General features: G+C 57.1%; 1 protein-coding gene across 2 annotated transcripts in view; it reads left to right on the top strand.

Annotated features, from left to right (window-relative positions):
* The window catches only part of ZBTB7C (zinc finger and BTB domain containing 7C), a 105,047-nt gene extending 84,084 nt beyond the window's left edge, over nucleotides 1–20,963 (top strand). For both annotated transcript variants that reach the window (XM_072734777.1, XM_026006038.2), the window contains exons 2-3: nucleotides 6,978–8,210; nucleotides 18,055–20,963. In XM_072734777.1, coding sequence (XP_072590878.1) covers nucleotides 6,994–8,210; nucleotides 18,055–18,706 — 1,869 coding nt within the window. In that variant the 5' untranslated portion in view covers nucleotides 6,978–6,993 and the 3' untranslated portion in view covers nucleotides 18,707–20,963. The remainder of the gene's footprint in view (nucleotides 1–6,977; nucleotides 8,211–18,054) is intronic.
* The last annotated feature ends 1,289 nt before the right edge of the window (nucleotides 20,964–22,252 follow it).

Raw genomic sequence — 22,252 nt, 5'->3', positions numbered from 1 at the left:
CCTCCCCATCTCTAGCTGGTACACTGAGGGCGTCACCCCTCTCCTGGTTGGGGGGCGGAGGGACACAGGCCCGTCCCTGGGGCGAGTGGTGTTCTCATTCTGCAGTTGAATAAACAGAGGTCCAGAGATGAGAAGTGCTGCCTTGGTCAGACAGGGCTCCTCAGACATACCTAGGCTCTAGAACCTTCCCCGGAGGGCAGAGGCCCAGGCGAGGAGCACAGGGGAGAAGGTGTCACCCATCCTGCATTCTCCCTCTTTCACCTCCTCCCCACGCTCCTCTCCACCCTCGCCCTTTCTCTCTCACTCCCCCCTTTATTTCTGAATCTATGTTCTTTTTTCTATCTCCCCCGCCCTAACCAGAGGTTTGTATTTTGTGTCCTGCCTCTCCTGGCGGCTGAGGGCTTTGGTTTGGTTTCGTGTGTGTAATTCTCTTTCCTGAGCGTGTTGTTCTTGGAGACAGGGCTGCTGTGGCTTGGGCGACAGGAGGAAGGAGATGCAGGGCCTGGGCGGGAAGGTGGGGGCGTGGCGCGGCGTCCCCTTGGAGACACTGCTGTCTGCAGGCCCTCCGGGGCATGGGAATCTTAGGGTCACCAGGGAAGCTCCCAGAGTGCATCAAGGGGGCACGCCTTCCCAAAGAGACAATGAAATGGCGAGCGGCAGCCCCACCTCCTGCCTGGAAAAACAGGCCCTGGAGACACCGTGACATCCGCTCCTCCAGGAGGGGACGAAAGCTCCAACCCAAGGCACAGAGAGAAGTCCTTGCTGGGCAGGCTGGCGGCCTTGGTGCACCCTGTCACCCAGGCCTGTTGCCTCCTCCTCATCTCCATTTTGCAGCTTCTCAAAGTCCTGACAGCAGCTATCAGGTTTTCTGTGACTTTGAAGTGATAAGATGAAGAAACGGAAGCCCAGAGAGGCAGAGGGGCCTCCCGAAGTCACACAGCTGTGGGTTCCTGACTCCCAGTCCCAGCAGATGTGGCTCCGAGAGCGCAGGAGATGGGACATTCAGTGTAGGGACGGCCACCCCCCATTCCTCAGGGGGCTCCGATGAGACACCAACCACCGACCCACAGGGCAACAGGTTGTGCCTCCCCTGTTTTAAAAGGTGGGAGGAAGCATAAAGAATTGTAAGAATCTTCTCAGGGAGACACAACATTTTTTTCTTTAAAGGAGCAAGCCCTTAGCACGCAAGAAAACGTGGCTCTCCATAAAGAACTGATCTGGGGTTTTAACTGATTTTGTCTTCATACGTAACAGTCACAGCTTCATTTACAAACCATCATCTGAGAAGAGAAAGTGTCTCTGAGCGTGAGGACCCCACTGCCCATGTGCTAGCTTGGTGGAAATTTGGAGAAGATGCCATTTCCTCAATACATCTACTTGTCTCTATCAAAACGGCCTCACACTACCCTGACTTTGTTAGACTGCAGCCTGTCACTGCCCTCTGCTAAATCTGCTTATTATCCCTAATGTCTGTGGAGTCACTAGTGCCCTGTGTGAGTCACCTACGCCACGTAACAAAGTGCTCTAGAACTGAGAAACTTAACACGGGAGTGAATGTTTGCTGTCTTGCAGTTTCTGTGGGTCAGGAATTTAGGAGCACCTCGGCCAGGTGGCTCTGGTGCAGCATCTTTTAGAGAGTTGCGTCCAGGACGTCAGTGGAGCCACTGTCATCTGAAGGCTTGACAGGGGCTGGAGTAGCCACTGACTCGGTGTCTCACTCACACGGCTGGTGAGCTGCTGCTGGCTGCTGGCGGGGAGCCCCGGTCCCTTGCCACGTGTGCCTCTCCATGGGGAGGCTTGAGTGTCCCCAACCCATGGCAGCTGGCTTTCCCCAGAACGTCTTTTATGATTTCCCTTCAGAAGTCACACACCCTCGTGTCCAGAAGTCCCATGGGATGACACAGGTCATCCCTATTCATGAGGGAGGAGACCACATGAGAGCATGAGTCCTTGCCTCCGGGAGGCAAGAATGTTGGGGTGGTGGACATCCTTGAGTCCGTCTGCCCTTAGCGATAGTGCCCTTGCATAGTGAACAACCCACACAATGGTAAACGCAGGGCTGCTGGGCCCCTGCCGCATACCAGCCATGTGCCGGGACTTTGCTCAGCATCGTGATGGCAGTCTGCCCTCGAGCAGCTTGCAGTCTGGCAGGAACACCAAGGCACAGGAAAGAAGTTACAGGCAGAGTGAGATACATGGCAGGAGTCCTCAGGCATCCAGGATCTCTGAAGGCTGGAGAGGCCGGGCATGTGAATTGGGAGATGGAGAAGGGGCCATCTGAGTGGAGCCCTGGAGTGTGGGTGGGAGGAGGCCCCCCAGAAAAGGAGGACACTGGACATGCAGGGGGTGGGTTTGCTCCAGTCCCGAGCGCAGTGTGAGCAAAGGCACGGAGGCTGCTGAGCAGCAAGACTCACGTTGGGGGATGAGGGGCAGGGGATATGGGGCTGTGATGTGGGTGGGACATGTTTGAGGTCGGGGCTGTGAGCAGCCGCTCGGCAGGTTGGGGTGGGAAGCCTGATGGAGTCGCAGCCCCACGGCCTCCTCTACCCTCCTCCCCGTCCCCTGGCAGAGCTTTGCCAGCACCACTGCTAAGGAGGCTGCTCCCACAGCACGGTGGGGTGGGGGGAGGCCGCCTTGGGAGCAACCGGGGAGTTCCGGGGCCTCAGAGGAGCCACTCTGCCCATGCCCAGAACAGCAGCAGTGCGGCTGTGCTTGGGGAGTCCTCCTGATGCTGCAGCTCCTAAGGCCGGCCTCGCTGTCATCCACCAGCCATCCCACCTGCTTGGCTTTCCTGGGAAGGTCGGGCAACCCCCACGCCGCGGACCCCAATTCTTCCCACTCATCCTCCGCCACAGAGGCACCTCTGAGCATCTCTGAATACGCAGAGTCTGGGCCACTGAGGCAACAGCAGGATTGCTGGGCGTTCTTGGTGGCCTTGGAGAGGAGAGGTAGGGGGTAGAGGTTGTGGCTATGAGCTGTGCCTGCAGAGCCAGGCTTCAGACTCAGATCTTAGGCCATCACTTAAGGTCTCTGTGAGTTGTCCCACGTGTCAGATAGGGACGGTGATGATAAGAGGAGCCGAATCCCAGTTATTGTGAAGATGGGCAGGCCTGAGGGCACATGGTGGCCCCCATCCCTCCTTTGGGACCCTTATTGTCTGGGGTGGGCACTTGGCCTGCACAGAGAAGGCGCTGGCAGATATTGGCCGGCTCTATCCTGCCAGTGTGCCCCATGAGGCCTGAGTGTCTCAAGCGGAAAGCTGGGGGCCAAGGTGGTGGGGACCAGAGTCCTCAGGTCACCCTTACTCGCCACACAGAAGGTCATGGGATACCCCTCCTGGGACCTGGGACCTGCAGCAGGCACTGCCACCCTGAATGAGCCCCCCAGCCTGAAGCCTCTCAGCTCACCAGGGATTCTCAAGCCCTCTGCTTTCCCTCTGGCCCCACTGTTACAGCAGGGAGGCCTGGGGTATTGGGGGACGAAGGAACCTCAGGGCTTTCTCTGCAGCACAGACTGTAGAGGCCTGTGGCCTGGAGATGCCCTCCCTGGTCAGAGAGAAAGAGGGGAGACCACACAGGACCTCAGGGGGAGCCGAGCCCACCCGGAGAGATGTAGAGGTGGGATAGATTTTCAGTAGACAACAACCAAGTTAAACAGAGCCATTCAGAGCAGAGCTCAGGTCCCCCCCCAGATCTAAAGCACCCTGGCGAGACCACCCACTTTGCCCTTGCTGTTCCCACAACCTAGAACACTATTCCCTATATCATCCCGTAACTGGCTCCTTCTCACCATAAGGCAAAGGACGCCTCCTCAAGGAGGCCTTCCCAGACTGCTCTGAGTAAAGTAGTCTCCCCACCACCTCACCCTCTACTATACATAGATAATAAACACTGGGGTAGGAGGAGATTTATTTATCCGTTTAGGTTGTTTCCTATCTTTTGATTTTCTGTACTTAAACTTTTTATTTTTGATGTAATTTGTCAATTCACATGAGTTTTAAGAAATAATCCGAGGGGCCCCTGGGTGGCTCAGTGGTTGAGTATCTGCCTTCAGCTCAGGGTGTGACCCAAGGGTCCTGGGATCGAGTCCCACATCGGGCTCCTTGCATGGATCCTGATTCTCCCTCTTCCTGTGTCTCTGCCTCTCTCTGTGTCTCTCATGAATAAAAAAGAAAGAAAGAAAGGAAGAAAGAAAGAAAGAAAGAAAGAAAGAAAGAAAGAAAGAAAGAAAGAAAGAAAGAAAGAAAGAAAAAAAAAAGAAAAAGAAAAGAAAAGAAAGAAAATCCAGACATCCGTGTCCACTTTACGCAGTCTTCTCCAATGATAACCTCTTTCAAGATCATAGGACATCAACTGTTATATTGACCCTGATGCAGTTAAGATACAGGACAGTCCCATGGCTGGGAGGGTCTGTCACGCTGCCCCTGTGTGCCCACACCCACCTTCCCCCTGCCCCACCCCCTTAGCCACCAGCAACCCCTCCCATATTCCCCATTTTACAATTATGCCACCTCAAAGCTGTTATGGAAATAGAATCATGCAGTATGTAATCTACTGGTATTTGCTTTTTGCACTCTGGCTCATCCAGACTTTGTTATGCATCCATAGCTCATTCCTGTTGACCGCTGACTAGTCCTCCCTGGGATGGACACGCTGCAGGTTGGTTAACCATCCACCCACTGAAGGACATCTGGGTTCTTGCTGGTTACTGACTGCTGTGCACCGAGCTGCGGGGAACGCCTGCATGCGGGCCTCTGTGTAGACCTAAGGGTTGATTTCTCTGGGGCAGATGCTCAAGAGTGCTTGCTGCTGGGTTGTGCAGTTGTTACCTATTTAGTTTTTAAGAAACGACCAGATTGTTTTCCTGAGGGGCTGTACCACTTTACATGCCCACCAGCAATGGCTGAGCGGTCGTTTCCCCATGTCCTCACCAGCATTTGGTATTCTCACTTTTCTCGTTTGAACCAGTCTGATAGGTGTGTAGGGAGCTCTCTTTGGTGAATCTTGCTGTATGTTTATCACAGTTGTGTCTCTGTGAGCTCTGTTAGGGCCGGGGCCTTCTTGGTCTGCCCTCTGTGCATCCCCAGAGGTCAGGGCAGTGCCTGGCAAAGGGAGAAACCCAGTGACTATTTAAGGAATGAAGGCATGGCCTGTGGGGTCTCTGGCCCTTTGAAAGCTGAGAAGGTGGGAAGGCAGAAAGGCCTTCACTCCTGAGCACCTGCCCCGGTGGGATTGCTCAGGGAGGGTGAGGGCCCTCGGTGATGGAGGAGGATGGGAGGAGGGAAGGAGTACTTCCTGCCAGTGCCTGGTGCCTCCAGGCCCTGTTCAGGGCACATACTCTGTGCGGGGCACTTCTCACTTCTCTCTTCCCACTGCATCTGCCTTCCCAGGGCAGAAACCTCCAGAAGATAAATGTGTGTGAATCCCCAAAGCTCTTCCCACCGGGGCTTGAGGCTTTCAGGTTTTGTTTTTCACTTTTATTTTCTCTCCACTGTAATTGCACCAGGGTAAGGGCCAGGCCTTTCTTAGGATTTATGCATGGGCCATAATCAAATTTCGCCCTAAGTTGGAGGGGCCTCCATGCCATGGCATACAAATGGAGCTTTTTATCCAGGTTGAAACGGCTGACTTGGGCTGTGAGTCTTGCTCTCTGAAGGGAGGCGATCCTGTTTTCCGTCCGAGTGGCTAACACTGGCCACATATCATTATTAATACATCATCATGCTAAGGGGTCTCAGAAGAGGCTTATCCCTGCAGGGGGATGCATTTTCCTGAGGGTAATAAAACCTGGACATGATGCATTAGCTAACAATGCAGCAGAAGGTAACACAGAATTTAAATGTCTATCTCTAGAGCTCACAGATCTACACGTAGAGGAGGTCAGTACATAAGAGAAAAAAGAAAAGATCAAGATTTGCAAAAGAAAAAAACTTCATCAATTAACATGAAGCCAGAAGTAAGGTCAGAAGGCAAGACGTATGCACGAGAGCCCCCATTCCCACACTGAGAACGGGCGGCCAGATTGTTCTCAGGATTGTTAGCGCTGTGCATTTGCTTGGGCTGCCATAGCACAGCACCCTCGCCTGGTCGGCTCAGCAACACAAATCGCTCTCCTCACAGTTCTGCAGGCTGAGAGTCTGAGGTCGCAGTGTCTGCGGGTTTGGATTCTCCTGAGGCCTCCCTCCTAGACTTGTCTTCCTGCTGGGTCGCCTCCGCGGGTGTCCGTGGCCCACTCTCTTCTTACAAGGATTCCAGTCATTCCGGACTAGGGCTCGCTCGTATGGCCTCACTGTAACGCTAATCACCCCCGAAAGGCCTCACCCCCAAACACAGACCCAATCCGAGACACTGAGGGTTCAGACTTCAGCACGTGAACGGCGGGAGGAAGGGGGGTGCCGCGGCTCGGCTCATATAGGGGCCGATGGGAAGAAAACGTCCATTCATTACATGGGCCAGAGGCTTTGTGAAAAGAAAAACTCAGAGCAGAGCTTTTGCCCCGCAGGGCACCGAGTGGCTAGAGGACATGCCCCCCGTGGCCCTTGACCCGCAGGTGTCGTTGGGGGGCACCCCCATTCCCGCAGCACGCTGAGCAGTGGAGGGCCCAGTGGCCATCCTTTCTAGGTTTCCCAGCTGCAGGTTAATGGAGCAGAATTAAGGGAAACTGTGCCCTCGAGAAGCTTCCAGAGCCTTGGCTGCGTGATAGGGGCCCACTGCCCAATGAGAGGCCTCACCCCAAGGGCCTTTGGGGTCACAGGCATGGGATGCTGAAGGGCCTGGCCAGCCGGCCAGGCTGGGACGTGCAGGTGGGGGTGAGGAGGGCCGGCCTTCTGGCAGAGGGGGAAGCCCGTGCCGAGATGGGGGTGCCGAGGTCAGTGCGCTCAGCAGCCCGGCCTCCCGGGGCCTCCCTGCCTCCCCAGCCAGGTGTCCACTCCAGGATGGCGCCACTAACCCCACTGTCCTCTGTGTGCGTCCCTGCAGGGCTCTGGCTGAGAACATGGCCAATGGCATCGACGAGCTCATCGGCATCCCCTTCCCCAACCACAGCAGCGAGGTCCTGTGCAGCCTGAACGAGCAGCGGCATGACGGCCTGCTCTGCGACGTGCTGCTGGTGGTGCAGGAGCAGGAGTACCGCACGCACCGCTCCGTGCTGGCGGCCTGCAGCAAGTACTTCAAGAAGCTCTTCACGGCCGGCGCCCTCGCCAGCCAGCCGTATGTCTACGAGATCGACTTCGTGCAGCCCGAGGCCCTGGCCGCCATCCTGGACTTCGCCTACACCTCCACGCTCACCATCACCGCCTCCAATGTCAAGCACATCCTCAACGCCGCCAGGATGCTGGAGATCCAGTGCATCGTGAACGTGTGTCTGGAGATCATGGAGCCCGGTGGCGACGGCGGGGAGGAGGACGACAAGGAAGATGACGACGACGAGGACGAGGACGAGGATGAGGAGGACGAGGAGGAGGAAGAAGAGGAGGAGGAAGATGAGGAGGATGAGGAGGATGACACTGAGGACTTTGCTGATCAAGAAAACCTGACTGACCCCCAGGACATCAACTGCCACCAAAGCCCTTCCAAGACAGACCATCTCACAGAGAAGGCCTACTCGGACACACCCAGGGACTTCCCCGATTCCTTCCAGGCCGGCAGCCCCAGCCACCTGGGCGTGATCCGGGACTTCTCCATTGAGTCTCTACTGAGGGAGAACCTGTACCCTAAGGCCAACATCGCTGACAGGAGACCCTCCCTGTCTCCGTTCGCCCCTGACTTCTTCCCACATCTCTGGCCAGGGGACTTCGGTGCCTTCACCCAGCTGCCCGAGCAGCCCATGGACAGTGGGCCACTGGACCTGGTCATCAAGAACCGGAAGATCAAGGAGGAGGAGAAGGAGGAGCTGCCCCCACCCCCACCACCCCCCTTCCCCAGCGACTTCTTCAAGGACATGTTCCCCGACCTCCCTGGGGGGCCGCTGGGCCCCATCAAGGCCGAGAGTGACTACGGTGCCTATCTCAACTTCCTGAGTGCCACCCACCTAGGGGGCCTCTTCCCGCCCTGGCCCCTGGTGGAGGAGCGCAAGCTGAAGCCCAAGGCGTCCCAGCAGTGCCCCATCTGCCACAAAGTCATCATGGGGGCCGGGAAGCTGCCGAGACACATGAGGACCCACACTGGGGAGAAGCCATACATGTGCAACATCTGTGAGGTCCGCTTCACCAGGTGTGTATCTCGGGGGGGGGGGGGGCCAGGGGAGGGTCTGGGGCCTGGATGAGGACAGCAGAGTGGGGCAGGGAGCGCTGGGATGGAGACACCCAGTTCAGGGGAGGCCCTACTGGGTCCTAGGTGATGCATGCATGTCAAGTTTAATCATTAGAAAGCATGCTAGGCACTACCTGGTGCAGACAGTTCCATACTTAGATTAATGAGCCAAAATATCTTCTAAAATATAACATTCGGTGGAAGGCCAAGATATGATCCAGATAAGAGCGGAGATGTTCTAGGGGAGTCAGAACTGAGGGCCCTCGGCTCCTTGCTTGCACGACCTCCCTCCCCCACCCCCACTGTGGATCCAAGGAGGCCAGTTTGAAGCTCCCCAGTGGAGCACCAGCTGTTTATTTTATTCAGAGCATGCTCAGCATGCCAGGGGCTGTCCCAGGTGGACTGTGCACACTGTCACCACAGCCCTGCTCCGGGAGGACAGGGAGGTGCTGGGGCCTTTGTTTACAGATGAACAATCCACCTCCCACTGGCCAGTCCACTGTCTGCCGCTCATAAGTGCAGAGAGGATCACGCCAGACCTGGGACGGCAAAATCGGTGACCAGGAGACTACAGAGACCCCTGCAGTGCTCTCGGCCCACTCTTGGATCAGGTCCTTTAGATCTGATCCTCTTTTTATGTTCTCCTCCTTGACTGTCCGTGTTAGGAAGAGGGTGGACTCAGTGCAGTGGTAACATCTGAGATTTGAACTCAGTACATTGCAAACCTTTCATCTTTCACGGACTTCGTGCCCTTCAGCGAGCGTGTGTTATGGGCCTTTCCTGCACTGCAGCTTTCGGGTCCCAGACTGACTGGTGGGACGACATGGGCTCAGCTTTGTTTCCCTGCTCTGTTTTGCTGGGCCTCATTTTGGGAAAATATGGTCTGTTGGTGCTGTTTGTGGTCACAAGTGTGAGGCCGAGTCTCCCAGCCACTCTGACAGAGGAGAAAGCTCTGGTGAGTGGTGTTGCATCAGGGCTCGGTCATTTCGTGTAGACAGAGCCTGGTGAACACCTGCCCTGAGACCGTGACTTGCCAGGCCAGGTCCCTTCCCCCACACTGCCACCATCCCTGGCAAAGAACTCAGCTCGAGGAGACCCACACTTGTGCCAGTGGCACTGCCATGACCCCACGTCCTCTTGGAAATTTCTCTTTGAGAATTGCTGCAAACTCATTCTTTTGATTTTCCTCGGTGGGCCCAAGCTTTGGCCTTTGAGGATGGAGTGACACTTTTTTGAGTCAAGCTGAATAGCGAATCAGGGACAGTACTTTTCAGGGGGAGGAGGGAATAAGATGAGTGTATATTATGAAGTAATGAGACCCACGATCTTAGGTGGCTTCAAAGCTCTATTTGAAGTTTCCAGAGAAGGGTATCAGAGATCTGTTTGGGTGACAGTGGCATTGCTAGAGTAGCTCCGCAGGCTGCCCTGAGGACTGTTCAGAAGGACAGCACTGATGGTTTCAAAGGTGGCCTTGGAGCCACAGCTCTTTCTGCGAGGGGAAACCCCAGACAGAGTCTCCCCCAGATGCTTTGGGCTGACAGCAGAGTCTCCAGGTGCAGGGGAGCCGGGCCCCCACACACCCTAGGTGCATACCCTTCTTTACCACAGTGCTGACCTCAGGGCACTCGTCTCCTGTTACTGCCTCATGGCAGCCAGACCCTAGGTCCTGGACTTTACCTCTCCCTGGGATATCCCTTCAGTGGCCCTGCCATGCCAGTCCCCGCCCCCCCCCCCCCCCCACCAGCACCAGCACCGCCACCACCTTCCCCTGAATACCTTAGGTGAATACTTTAGCCCCACAGGCCAGGCCAGAACACTGAACAACGTGTGACAGAAGCACCGTGATGATATTAGGGAGATAAATGAGGGCACGAGCCACATCCGAGTACCACTCGCCCATCTCCAGCCTGTGATGCCCAGCCCCGTCCCCCGGGAATGACTTCAAAGACAAGGAACACTATGCACAGGCCAGATCCAGCAAAGCCAGGCCCCAGGTCAGCCAGAGCACCCCCGTCCTTCCAGCGGGGTCCCTGCCCCTCATTTCCCACATCTGTTCTCTCCCCAGATGGCCGCCGACTCAGGGACTCCTCTGCCCGCAGGGGCACCCGGGCCTGCCTGGGGCTTCAGGGAGATGCCCAGCACCTCGGGTCCCTTCCCTCCAGGGCTTTCCCACCCAAAGCCTTCCATGCAGGCCACCCCAGTCCGCGGGCCCTGCCTTCCCTAGGGAGAGTGCTCAACGGGGTCAGTCACCGCAGACAGACTTCTCCGGACACAGGAAGGTCCTGTGAGCAGGCCTCCTGGGTTGGCCAGGGTGCCGGGTCGCATAGGAGGGCAGCATTCCAGAACCCTCCCTCCCAGCACATTCCTGATGATCACGTAGGGAGTCCTCTGGGCCTGCAGCCTCCAAGCCCTCCCTCCAGATGAGCTCATGGGCCTTTCCGGCTGCCCCCCAACCCCTCACCCCCTTCACCCCCCCACCCCCCACCCTGACTGGCCTGAAGCAGCTTCATTCCCACCCCCATTAACACCTCCCCTCACCCGCTTCCCACCAGACCCTGACCCTGCTGAAAAAGATCAGAGTTGCTCTTGGCTCCCCCCCCTCACCCCCCACTGCTTCCCAGGAGTAGAGGCGCCCCAGAGTGGGGGGAGGCTGGACCTTCTCCTGGCCTCCTCACACAAGGGACTCTGGGGACTTGATCCCGGCACCGTGGGCTGCAGCTGTCCACCTCCAGCCCTCCCGGTCACATTCTCCAGAGCAGCCAGCCTGTGCTTCCCTCCTGCCCCCTCCCAGAGCCGCCCTGCAAGGACTTTCTGTCTCCTGGCCTGACCCTGTTGGGTTTTTCATACCCCACCCCCAGGGGTCGAGTCCCCTTTTAGCCTTTCCACGGGGACCTTCTGGGTGACTGACTTCCTGCACCACCACCCAGAACACCTCCCCACCCTCCCTGCTGCCTCCTTGACTCTGAACTCCCAGCCTCCCCTGCGAGGCCATGCCACTCCTGGGGACCTGGCCCCCCGAGGCTCAGAGAGACAGGACCAGCTACCCTCAACAGCTCTTCTTGGACACTAGTTTCCCTTTCTTTCCTTGAACACAGCTGAGCTTCCGCTCTCCAGTCAGGCCTGTCTCCCCCTCTCCTTGATGCTCACCCCACCTGCCATCACCCCAGGGGAAGTCGGAAAGGCCCACCCTCCTCCCGAGAAGTGGCCCTTTGGCTCAGGCTCTGAGTTAGGGCCTCAGATGCCGACTCCCCACAGGTCCTGGCTGATGGCTTCGGCAGCGGTGTTGGAGAGGTCGGGGGTCCTCCCCACAGAGCCCGTTCTGCCCTGAAAGCCCTGCCTGTAGTTCTCATTCCATGGTTCTCCAAGAAGAGAGAGGAGGGCCTCCCCCACCATGGTGTCATCCCCCCCTTGGTGTCAGAAACTCACCTCTGAGATGGCACACGATGTCACTCAGCTCTGGGGACCATTGTCCCACCACTGACTGTTCCAGGTAGGGGACACCCCTGGAGCCTGAGGCAGGCCCTCAAAGGCCCCAACCAGACTGTGTTTCTGTGGCCCCATGCTGTCCCCTCCTAGCGCTGGTCACCCCACAATGGCTTGGAGTCCTTCTGCACCCTGGGCCTCCACCCCATTAAGGCCTAAGGCTTGGCCTCCAACACCTGCCACCAACATGAGCCCCATGCCCATTGCTCCAGGCACCGCAGTGGTCTACTGTCTAAACCAGGCCAAGAGCCCAGCTGCTGCCTGTTGCCCGTGTTTTCCTTTTGGCCCTCCCACTCCTGGCAGCCCTGGGGACCTTATTAAGATAATGCAATGTAATTAGCAGTGGCACCCAGGAAAGGGTTTGTCTCAGACCATCAGGGTTTCCCAAGGAGTGTGGGCGGATGGTGCTGGGAAGGCGTTCTTGGGACTGGGAACCGTGGTGAGGATGGGGACCCTGGGCAGGACCCCGCAGCCCTCTCCTTCACCACTCCGGGGGAATATGATCTCACGCAGACTGGCACATCCTTCCCAGGATGAGCTCCCTGGGCCAGAAGAGGGAATGCGGATCTGGGTGTGGGCACGTGCGGCCTGGGCTGGTCCCCAGTGCAGGTCAAGGAGGGAGATGGCAGACAAGGGAACCAGGGCAAACCAGCACACCAGGGTTGGAGCTGGGGTGTTCTGAGAACTGATCCTGCACCAGCAGGTCACTGGTCAGTCGACCAAGGCACCACGAGCCCCCGCCACACGCTCCATGTAGCGCACCAACTGTGAGGAATGCAGAAGCATCCAACGGGCTCTCATTCAAGCAGGTGTGGTACCTTCGAAGCCGCGGACTGAGTGAGGGCTCAGCAAGCCAGTGGCCGGCACGCGCTAAGTGCTGCTGCACGGCGGGAGAGGGGGCTCGGCAGACTGTGGCACCCTGGAAGGGGCACCAGAGGACTAATCAGGAATGCCCAGGTTCAGGGCCTGGTGTGACCTCCGCCTCCTCACCTCTCTGAGCCTCCTGTCCCCATCTGTAATGGGGCTTGGAGGAGGCGCTTCCTATGGCTGCTCCCAGGCCTATGGCTCCATCCATATATTGCCCCAGGTCAAGGGAAGCTGTGGACACAACACCGCAGCCTCTCTGTCCCCGTTTCCTCATGATGGTGATGCCAACTGCATGGGCTCAGGTGAGATAAGGTGAGGCACCTGAGGCACAGCCAACGCCTGACCCCACCCCTGATCAGTACTGAGAGCCATGGTTCCTTATCTGTGGCAGTGGGGCCTGTCTCCTCCTGCATCACCCTGCTGCCCAGGCTTCCAAGGAGGCAGGGCTGCAGGAACCAGGGGCAGGGTGGTGGCTCTGCAGGGACGCAAGGCAGCTGAAGGGAACAGCACATGTGATGGCCCCTGCCCTGGAAATAGCATGCACAGGAAACAAAAGTGGCAAAGGCAGCCTCTGCACAATGTCCCCATCCACCAAGAGTGCCCGTGGGCTCGAGCAAGGGCCATAGAGGGCACCGCTGCAGAGGCTTGGCTCCCAGAGCTCATGCCCTGGGCGGAGGGGATGATGCCAACACTCCCGGGGCCCTTTGAGGACAGGAGAAGGGGATGCTGACACATTGTCTTCTGTCTTCTTGGACACTAGTTTCCCTTTCTTTCCTTAAACATAGCTGAGCTTCCGCTCTCGAGTCAGGCCTGTCTCCCCCTCTCCTTGATGCTGACCCCACCTGCCATCACCCCAGGGAAGTGGGAAAGGCCCACCCTCCTCCTGAGAAGACACATTGTCTTCTGTTGCTCCCTTCTTGCCCCCACCCATAACCTAGCTTGGGGGGCTATATTCAGGTCCCGGTACTCTGGAAGGTGAGAGCAAAAGACAGGACGTGGGCAGAGCAATGCCCTTGAATTTGACCTTGAAGGATGCAGGGGGTGGAGGGTAGGGAGTGGGAGACATTTCAGGTGGTGCAGTTAGCAAAGGTAAACTGAGAAAGAGGTGCAGAGAGGAGGCGGGGGCGGGACAGGGGTTCACAGTCGGGGAGGAAGGAACACACAAGCTAGCTTGGTGGGACCCTTGGGTGGAGCAAACACTGGTGTCCAAACACAAAATCTGCACGGAAGGGACGGAGGCAGCAGCTTCATAACATAGCAGGCTGTGCTCTGGAAGAGGGAAGTTCTGGAAGCCCGGCTCAGGCCAGCAGGTGTTCAGAGACACAGAGCTGTGACCGGAGAGCATGGCCTGCAGGGAGCAGCGTACCCATGCTGGGCGCAGGGACATTACTGTAGGGGTGCGGGCTAGCGAGGAGGGGAGTGACCTTTGTTTCCCCTGCTTCATTGAGCTATAATTTTCACATATCACATAGAAGTTTAAGGTGTAGAACATCATGATACCACGCTAACGAGGTGGAGCACCGTTCCCACACCCATTACCGCAGATACTTGACATCTTCGGTGCGCAGGGCGAGAACATACTGGTCTGCTCGCCTGGCCGCTTTCAAGTAATGTGGTATTGTTGCTTACAGTCCCGGGGTCCCCTGAACTTACTCATTTAGTAACTGGAAGGGTTAGCTTGTAAGGGCCTTACAGCCACACCAAGGACGAAGTTAGCATATTACATATGCGGCCGCCTAGGAGGCGTTTTGTGGGACCAGTGGATCTCCAGTCCCAAATGGAAGTGATGAACAATTCAGCTTCTGAGATTCAAGCTAGGACACTCTCCATCTAAACTCATGCCTCCTCCACACAGCAGGCAGATTCGTGAGGAAGCGGGGGGTAGAAGGGCCATAATACACGGAGCCAACTAGCTGGGATGAGATGCAATAGAAACCCATTAGCCCAATGCAAACACTCACAGAGCACTGCTGGTCCGAGTGGCGCAGCCCAGCCCCCCAATTTACAGGTCAGGAAACTGAGGCCCAGGGCACCCAGGGAGTTGGCCCAGTTCTTGGAGTGTGCCTGGCCCTCAGGCCCGGCTCTTGCAATGCACCTGTGCATTATATCCACATGCCCAGGTCGTGGCAGGAGTGAGGAGGAGGTGGAGCCTTAGACAGCCCCTTCCTCTCTGTCCTTGCTTTTCTCATCTGGAGAGTTTCAAGGGATCAAATGAAATCAGCACTTTCAAGGTCCCAGCAAGGGTTACTGCTAACAATGCAGGTTACTAGGCCCTTGGCCCCAGACCCTGAATCAGAGCATATTAATATGATCCCGGTAGATGCGACGATCTATATGGTTTTTTCCCAGGACTGACTTACCATGGGCTTTGTAGTTCTGCTAACCCTGCTCAGTGCCCCTGCCAAAGACCCTAAGGTCTCCACTAGGGACAGCAGGCTCCTGCCCAGGGCCGAGCTCCTCCCACGGCATGCCCCCAGTCTTCTGGCACCAGACACCCCCAAAGGCTGCCTGCAAATGCCCTGTTTTGATGGTTCTGGTCTGCACTTTCTGAGACAGCCCTCATAGGTCACAAGTGGGGGATCCCTGGCTTGAAAATCTACCTTTCTCAACCTCAGAATAGCTTACAAATGAACCACACCCCAGACTGCTCCGCAGGCCCCGTTGCCCCTGGTGGCTTGGATACCTCTGGGAAAGCTGCTGGACTGCTCTGAGCCTCAACTCTTCCTCTAAGTGAGGAAATGATTCTAAGGATGTGGAATCTAACTCATCCGAACCCAGATTCTCTCGTCAAGTCCTGGAAACAGAAACTGATGTCTGGCCTTAGGTTCTGTTCTGCACAGAGAGGTTAAGCACCTTGCCTAAGGTCACCCAGCACGTTAGAGGTGGATGTGCAGCTACAATAGGGGCTCCTGGACCCCCAGTGGTGGCCTCAGCCCTACACCATAACTTGCCTCTCAATAACAACCTTTCTAGGGTCATTGAAGCAGTGTATTCGTCTGCCCATAGCAGGTGCTCAATAAAAGGAAGTGATAGTCACCTTCTCAGTACTTCTTACATACTTCAGTTAAGTGCTGTCAAAATGTGACTTATTTTGGATTGCTCTCATGGAAAGCTTGGGAGGAGTCCTGGCGTGCATACCTGTAAGAGCTGAAGCTTACCTATTTGCATTGTCCATTAGTTGATGGTGGCCCTCAATGGCAATACTACTAATTGTGTGCAATAGTGATTTTGAAAAAATATCCGCCTTATCAGGTCATGAGAGGATTGAATGAGGTGATATACTTAATGCCCTGCCGATGCCTCCACACCGAACCCTCCACCAGGCCCTGGGGAGAACGCAAGTCCCACAGCCAGCAAGTGCCCCAGCTGACCGCTTAGCACCAGCATTTCCCTGAGAACCTCGGAGGATGTGTGGGGCCCCAAGACCTCTCCCTCATGACTCAGCAGCACGGCTCTTGAGATATAAATGGCACTACGCACCCCCTCATACAGTGGGAAGGAACAAGGCCCGAGTTCTAGTGTCAGCTCTGCCTTGACTCCTCTGGGTGACCTTGGCCTGTTCCCCTCCCGGGACCCCAGTTTGCCCGCCAGCAAAGGTGGTGCTTAGAGGGATGTGTGGTCGACATGTCAGGAATGAGGTTCTCTGCCTTCCCCCACCTGCACCCCCCACCCCCGGGTCAGGGTCTCTGGGAGTGAGTAGGGCCCAGCGTGCTGTTTCATCAGGCCCTTCTCATGCCTGCTCAAGGTTGGGACCTGCCTGCCCAGATGCTCTCCAAGGCCGCCTCCCCATTCAAACCCCCCATCACCGGAATGGAATGGGGGTTATAGATACCACAAGGGCTGCATGCTGGCTGGGGAAGGGAGCATGGGGTGTCACAGCAGGGCGCTGCGCAGCCTGGGTGCAGCTGGGGGGCTGTGGGAGGAGGGACAGGGAGTGTGGACCAGAGGAAGGGGGCCTGGTGTAGGGGGAGCACTCACTGGCTTCAGACAGCAGCATTCACTTCCTCCTCCCTGCCCATCCTGCTTCCCACCCCACCTCCATCTCCCAGGTGCCCTTGTGCTTTCCTGGGAGCCGAGGTGGGAGGGGTGGATCTGTCCTCTGTGGTCCCCCTCCAGTGTACAGGAGAATGTCCTTTTCCCTCCTGCCCCCTGCGCTGGGGAGCCATCCAGGAACAGGAGCTGGTGAGACCTCTAGCGGCCGGGAGACGCCAGGAGAGCAGGACCTGCTCCTCCGCAGCGGCCCGGGGTTATGTGGGGAGCACGGTTTAAATCTGGCCATTTTAGGGCGGATGCCTGGGCTCCTCATCCGCTCTGACCTCAAATCCCAGCTGAAAATGACAGGCAGATGCTCCACCTGCGGGGAGGAGGTAGGAGACGAGACACAGAGCTTGCTGGCCTGCCAGGCGGGTTGGAGAAGGCTGCAGAGGGAGCCTTGAGAGGAGGGCTGCCGCCCTGTGACTCCACTTCAGCGGCCTGGAAGGCTCCTCTACCCGGCGTGCATAGCGCTTAGTCTTTAGGAAGGCAACCCTGTGATGTCAGTTTTCCTTTCAGGATCACCAGGAGGTGTGTTGAAGCTAGTTTGACAGGAACCCTGCTTCTCTGCATCAGCCCAGGACAATAGGAGCGGATGTCTAATGCTAAATTCAGCTCTGTGCAGAGAGGTTAAGTCACTTGCCCGTGGTCATTCAGCATGTTCCTGGTGGCTCTGCCGCTGGAGCAGAGGCCCTGACAGCCCCATGGGAGCCCCACCTTTACACCATACCTTCCCTCTGAATAATAGCACTTAAATCCTGAAAAGCTTTGCCCTAGATTAGGCTACATTCTTGTCGCACCTGGCTCTTTTGTAAGGCCCTGAAATTCTCTGCAGACAAAGAGAAGAGCCCACGGCTCAGGATGAGAAACCACAGCGCAGGAGACTTGAGTGAGGTGTGCCCGGCTTCCGTAGGCTCCCAGATTATTGCTGAGGACAGACAGATCTCAACAGCCCAGGGGCCAGGATGGGTCGGGGCCGGCTGGCGGTGGGAGAATGCAGGGCCAGCGGGCAGGAAGACTGTTGCCGGGAGGCAGTGGGCATGACATTTTTAAGGTGCCAGCTAGTGTCAGCAGGTGTCACAGCACGCAGGGACCAAGGACAGGCTGCTGGCCTGGGGAGGAGGGTCCCCAGCAGGCCGGTTTTCCAGTCTGAGACAGGCCTCCCACAGAGGGGAGCTTACGATTGTGGAGGGCAGGAGGCCCTTCCGGACACTGCCCTCTATTCAGGGTGAATGGCCTGTTTGGAGTGAGGCGGGGGGTGCAAGTCAGTCCTGGCCTGGCTCCCGTTCCTGGAGCTGGACGCCGCGGCCGAGGTGAGCCGCAGCAGGTTCCAGGGTAAGGGCAGGAGGGTGGTAGGTGGGGAGGAGGCAGAGGGGCAGCCCCTAGCCTGGGGTGGGCACTGACGGCGGGCTGTGCGTTGCAGGCAGGACAAGCTGAAGATCCACATGCGGAAGCACACGGGGGAGCGGCCCTACCTGTGCATCCACTGCAACGCCAAGTTCGTGCACAACTACGACCTCAAGAACCACATGCGCATCCACACGGGCGTGCGGCCCTACCAGTGCGAGTTCTGCTACAAGAGCTTCACGCGCTCCGACCACCTGCACCGCCACATCAAGCGCCAGAGCTGCCGCATGGCCCGGCCCCGCCGCGGCCGCAAGCCCGCCGCCTGGAGGGCCGCCAGCCTGCTCTTCGGGCCCCCAGGCCCCACGCCCGAGAAGGCCGCCTTCGTGGTGCCCCCGGCGCTGGGCGAGGTGGGCGGCCACCTGGGCGGGGCGGCCGTGTGTCTCCCGGGCCCCAGCCCCGCCAAGCACTTCCTGGCGGCGCCCAAGGGCGCGCTGAGCCTGCAGGAGCTCGAGCGGCAGTTCGAGGAGACGCAGATGAAGCTGTTCGGGCGCGCGCAGCTGGAGGCCGAGAGGAACGCGGGCGGCCTGCTGGCCTTCGCCCTGGCCGAGAACGTGGCGGCCGCGCGGCCCTACTTCCCACTGCCCGACCCGTGGGCCGCGGGCCTGGCCGGCCTCCCCGGGCTCGCCGGCCTCAGCCACGTGGCCTCCATGTCGGAAGCCGACAACTAGCGTCCCGGGGCACCCCGGCGGCCCTGGCCCCGTCCCGTCAGGCCTCCCCCACACCCGCATCCGGGGCTCTGAACTTTTTCTTTCGAATCACAGAGGAGGCGTGAAAAGTGTGCTGTCGGCCACAGGGCTAGTTGCAGGCGTCCTGCAGCCTCCCGCTCCTCGCTCCTCGGCGGTGTCTGGCAGGGACACCCCTCCCTGAGGGCCTCCACCGGGCTGGCTCTCTGCTGTCACGCAGAAACTCGCAGGGGAGGGGCCGGTGCCACCAGGAGGCCACAGCCCAGGTGCCCAGGAGCTCTGTGGAGCTGCAGGGGGAGGGGGCTAGAGGGAGGAAGGGGCCTTGGGAGCAGGGGCGAGGCGTGCGCCCTCGCAGCCCGGTGGCACAGTCCCTACTGATCCTGCTCTGCTGGGTCACTTTTCCAGTCTCCAGCCATCCCAGGGTCCTCATGGGAAATGCCCTGTTGGCGGAGAGGCTTCCTCCTGGAGTCCCACCCCCCTGTCTCTCCCTCCCTGTCCCGTGACCTCAGACAGGCCAGTCCGCGACCCCACTAGGAAGGGAGGCTGCTAATTCTGTTTCCCCCCCTCAAACCCACCCACACGCGTATACACCTCAACACACCAGTCGCTCCACGAAGAGTTCCTGAGAAGGTAGGAGCTTTGAGCTCCCGGAGGCCTGGCGAAGACGTCTGTCTCACTGCCTGTGGTTTTACCACATCCACCTCTCTGCTAGCACGGGGGAGGGACGTCCTCACCAGAGGAGACCGGAGTGACACAGAAGAGCCCAGGTGTGGCTCTCCCAGATAGCTTTGGGGCAGTCCGGATCCTCCCCACCTCTGCGGGCAGGCGGGCCCCTGGGGATGGCACCCCCCGCCAGGGCTGTACAGCTGGGGCTCCCGGGGCTCCTGGGGCCAGCACAGAAGGGAATGGGCACCACCTCGGAACACCTGCTGACCCACCTCCTCCACCCTGATTCCTGGAAACAGACAAAACACCTGGTTCTTCGGGGTTTATGTTTGTTGTGGGTCCCTCAGGGCTTTGGGATTGCTGGGATTGCCTCCTTTGCTGTGTTTGAGCACCCTCAACCCCTCCTTCATCCCTCAGGGAGGGAGCTGGGCCTCTTGGTTTCCCTTGGGGGGGGGGGCAGAGCCCTGGCTCGGGGTGGGTGTGAGGGCGCCTTGAGCTAGGGCCGCCCCACTCGCCCTGGTGCCTGAGCCTGTGGCTGGTTCTGAGGACCATGGAGACTTTCCTGGCCCAGCGCCTTCCTGTTCTCTCCACTTCCCTGCGCCTCCCTCCCTTCCCTTGCTGAGGTGGCCTTCCTGTCTCAGCAGCCCAGTGTCCCCAATCCAGGCCCAGGCTCCCCAGTCCAGGAGCTGTGGGCACAAGAGACTTGGGCTCTTCCTATCGCCTTGGCTTCTTTCTGAGCACACACACACACACACACACACACACACAAAAACAAAAAGGCCAGAGAAGACCACAGACTCTGTCCCTCTCCCAGCTCCGCAGGGGAGAACCCTGGCTCCGCAGCCCACCAGATGCCATTGCGTCCAGAGGGAATTGCTTCTGACCCTCTTGTCTTCAGACGCCACCTTTCTGGGCAGCCGCCTCCTCCAGCCTCCGTCTCTGACACCTGCTCCTGGGACCCATCCGCCAACATGCCCACATTCCCCCCATCGGCCAAGGGATTGGGGCTGACCCACACTTTTAAGAGAAAATGAGGAAAAATGAACACTTTGGAATCCAGTGGTGTTGGGGCTTTTGTTTTTATTTTGTAAAGGTAATGACTTCTTATAAACTCAGTTTTTCAGATGACTGGTTAGTTCTTTTTGCTTTCACTTGGCTGGTTGTACATTGTAAAGTATCCAAAGATCTTGAGTACTGTATAATGGAGAAGAACTCTACACAAATGGGTTGTGGGGGGTGGGGTGGTTGTGTTTGGTTTTGGTTCTTTTCCTTTGTTTCTCTTTTTTTCCATTTTTTTTTCTCTTTTCTTCCTTCCTTTCCCCCACCCCCAGCCTTTTTTTTCCTTTGGCGTTTCAATTTCCCTGTCGTCTGTCTGTGGGAAAACTTTGGAATTTTTCCTATTTATAACTTTTTTTTTTAATGTGGTTGCTTTCTGTACAATGACACAACAGAGTTTGCCTTAGTGATTCAAAGGACAATCTTCCATAACTTTGGTCGCACGCGGCACCCCGCCGAGAAAAACTCTCAGCTAATTTTCTGGCCTATTTATTAAACAGTATTAATTGACTCGATGAAATTATTGAGAGTTGCACTTCTGTGAGAGGTGACCAGCAACAAGTCAGTGGCTATGTGTTCACTGCAAAACAAAAAACAAAAAAAGACCACAAACCTTTGACCCTTTATTTAGTCACCAGAAGGGCAGTGATGTGAGGAAGAGAAAGCTTTGCTTATTGCGTTTCCTGGTTCAGGGTGACGTCCTCGTCCTAAAGCTCACGTCAGGTGTCAGTGGTGGTTCTGTGGTGGGGAGGCCCAAACTTAATTCCTCAGTGTTTCCCACCTTCCAGACATGCAAGAGGCACTGTTTGATCAGAAGTTTTGGGGCATCTGTGAGCCCGAGTGCAAAGTGTATGTGTGTGCATGCAGGTCTGTGGTGTGTGAACAAGGAGAGGTCACGGGGTGGGTGACCGTTGCAACACTGCCAGGCCTACGAGTTCCCCACCGAGGCATCCACAGCGGCCTCCCGCTGGTCCTGTTGCACCTGCCTTCCTTGCCACCTTCCTCTGGTGTCCCGGCAGGGGAGCTGGACTTCTCCTGCCTTTTCACCTGAGCCACTTCCCCAACCAGAGAACTCTAGATCCTGAAAGACGTAAGGCTTGCCATGAATGAGTCAACTCAACTCAGAAGCCAGAGCGCGGACTCTTGGAGTAAAATCGTTCTTTGTGCTGTGTTTTCTGGATTACCCAGGGTACCCCAGAGCCCCTTTTCTCTGTGCAATCCCCTTTCTTGCCATGGCAATATTTCTGATAAGCCACATGCAGGATTTCTTCGTACAGAGGAACAAACCAATGGGGAGGTCTCCAGACTCCTCTGTGCTGTGTGTCCTCGGGCACATCACTTGCCTACTCTGGTCCCCACTTTCCTTACCTCTGATAACAACAGGGAGTATGTACACCAGAGCAGCTCCAAGTTTCCTACCCAAACGCCCTTCAGCAGTAGGGGGGCAGTCGGGGGGAGTCAGTCATTTGGGGAATGGGAACTGAACTCTAAAAAGAATTGCCTGAAGCAACCTTCGCATAGTGTAAAATTCTGCAGTTGCAGGTTTTGGCTTTGAGATTCATGCATCTATATTCTATCACATAATACATAATGCCTCTGTCTTAATATAAAAATAATCATCTGATCTACTTCCCAGTTCCATAACTTGTCTTATCCCCAGAATCTTCTAGTAAAGGCAGAATGTTCCCTGGCTACCCTGTAGCTTTGAGAGGCCCAAGCTCACAGCTGAGGGCTTAGGGGTTCACATGGCCCAGAGCAGGAAATACAAGGCCAGGTCATGATGTCACTCAGCTCCGAGTCCTCGGCTCC

This window comes from Vulpes vulpes, chromosome 13 (assembly GCF_048418805.1).
Source record: "Vulpes vulpes isolate BD-2025 chromosome 13, VulVul3, whole genome shotgun sequence".
NCBI lineage: Eukaryota > Metazoa > Chordata > Mammalia > Carnivora > Canidae > Vulpes > Vulpes vulpes.
Note: the sequence above shows the minus strand (reverse complement) of the source record. Positions and strands in the feature narration are given on the sequence as shown.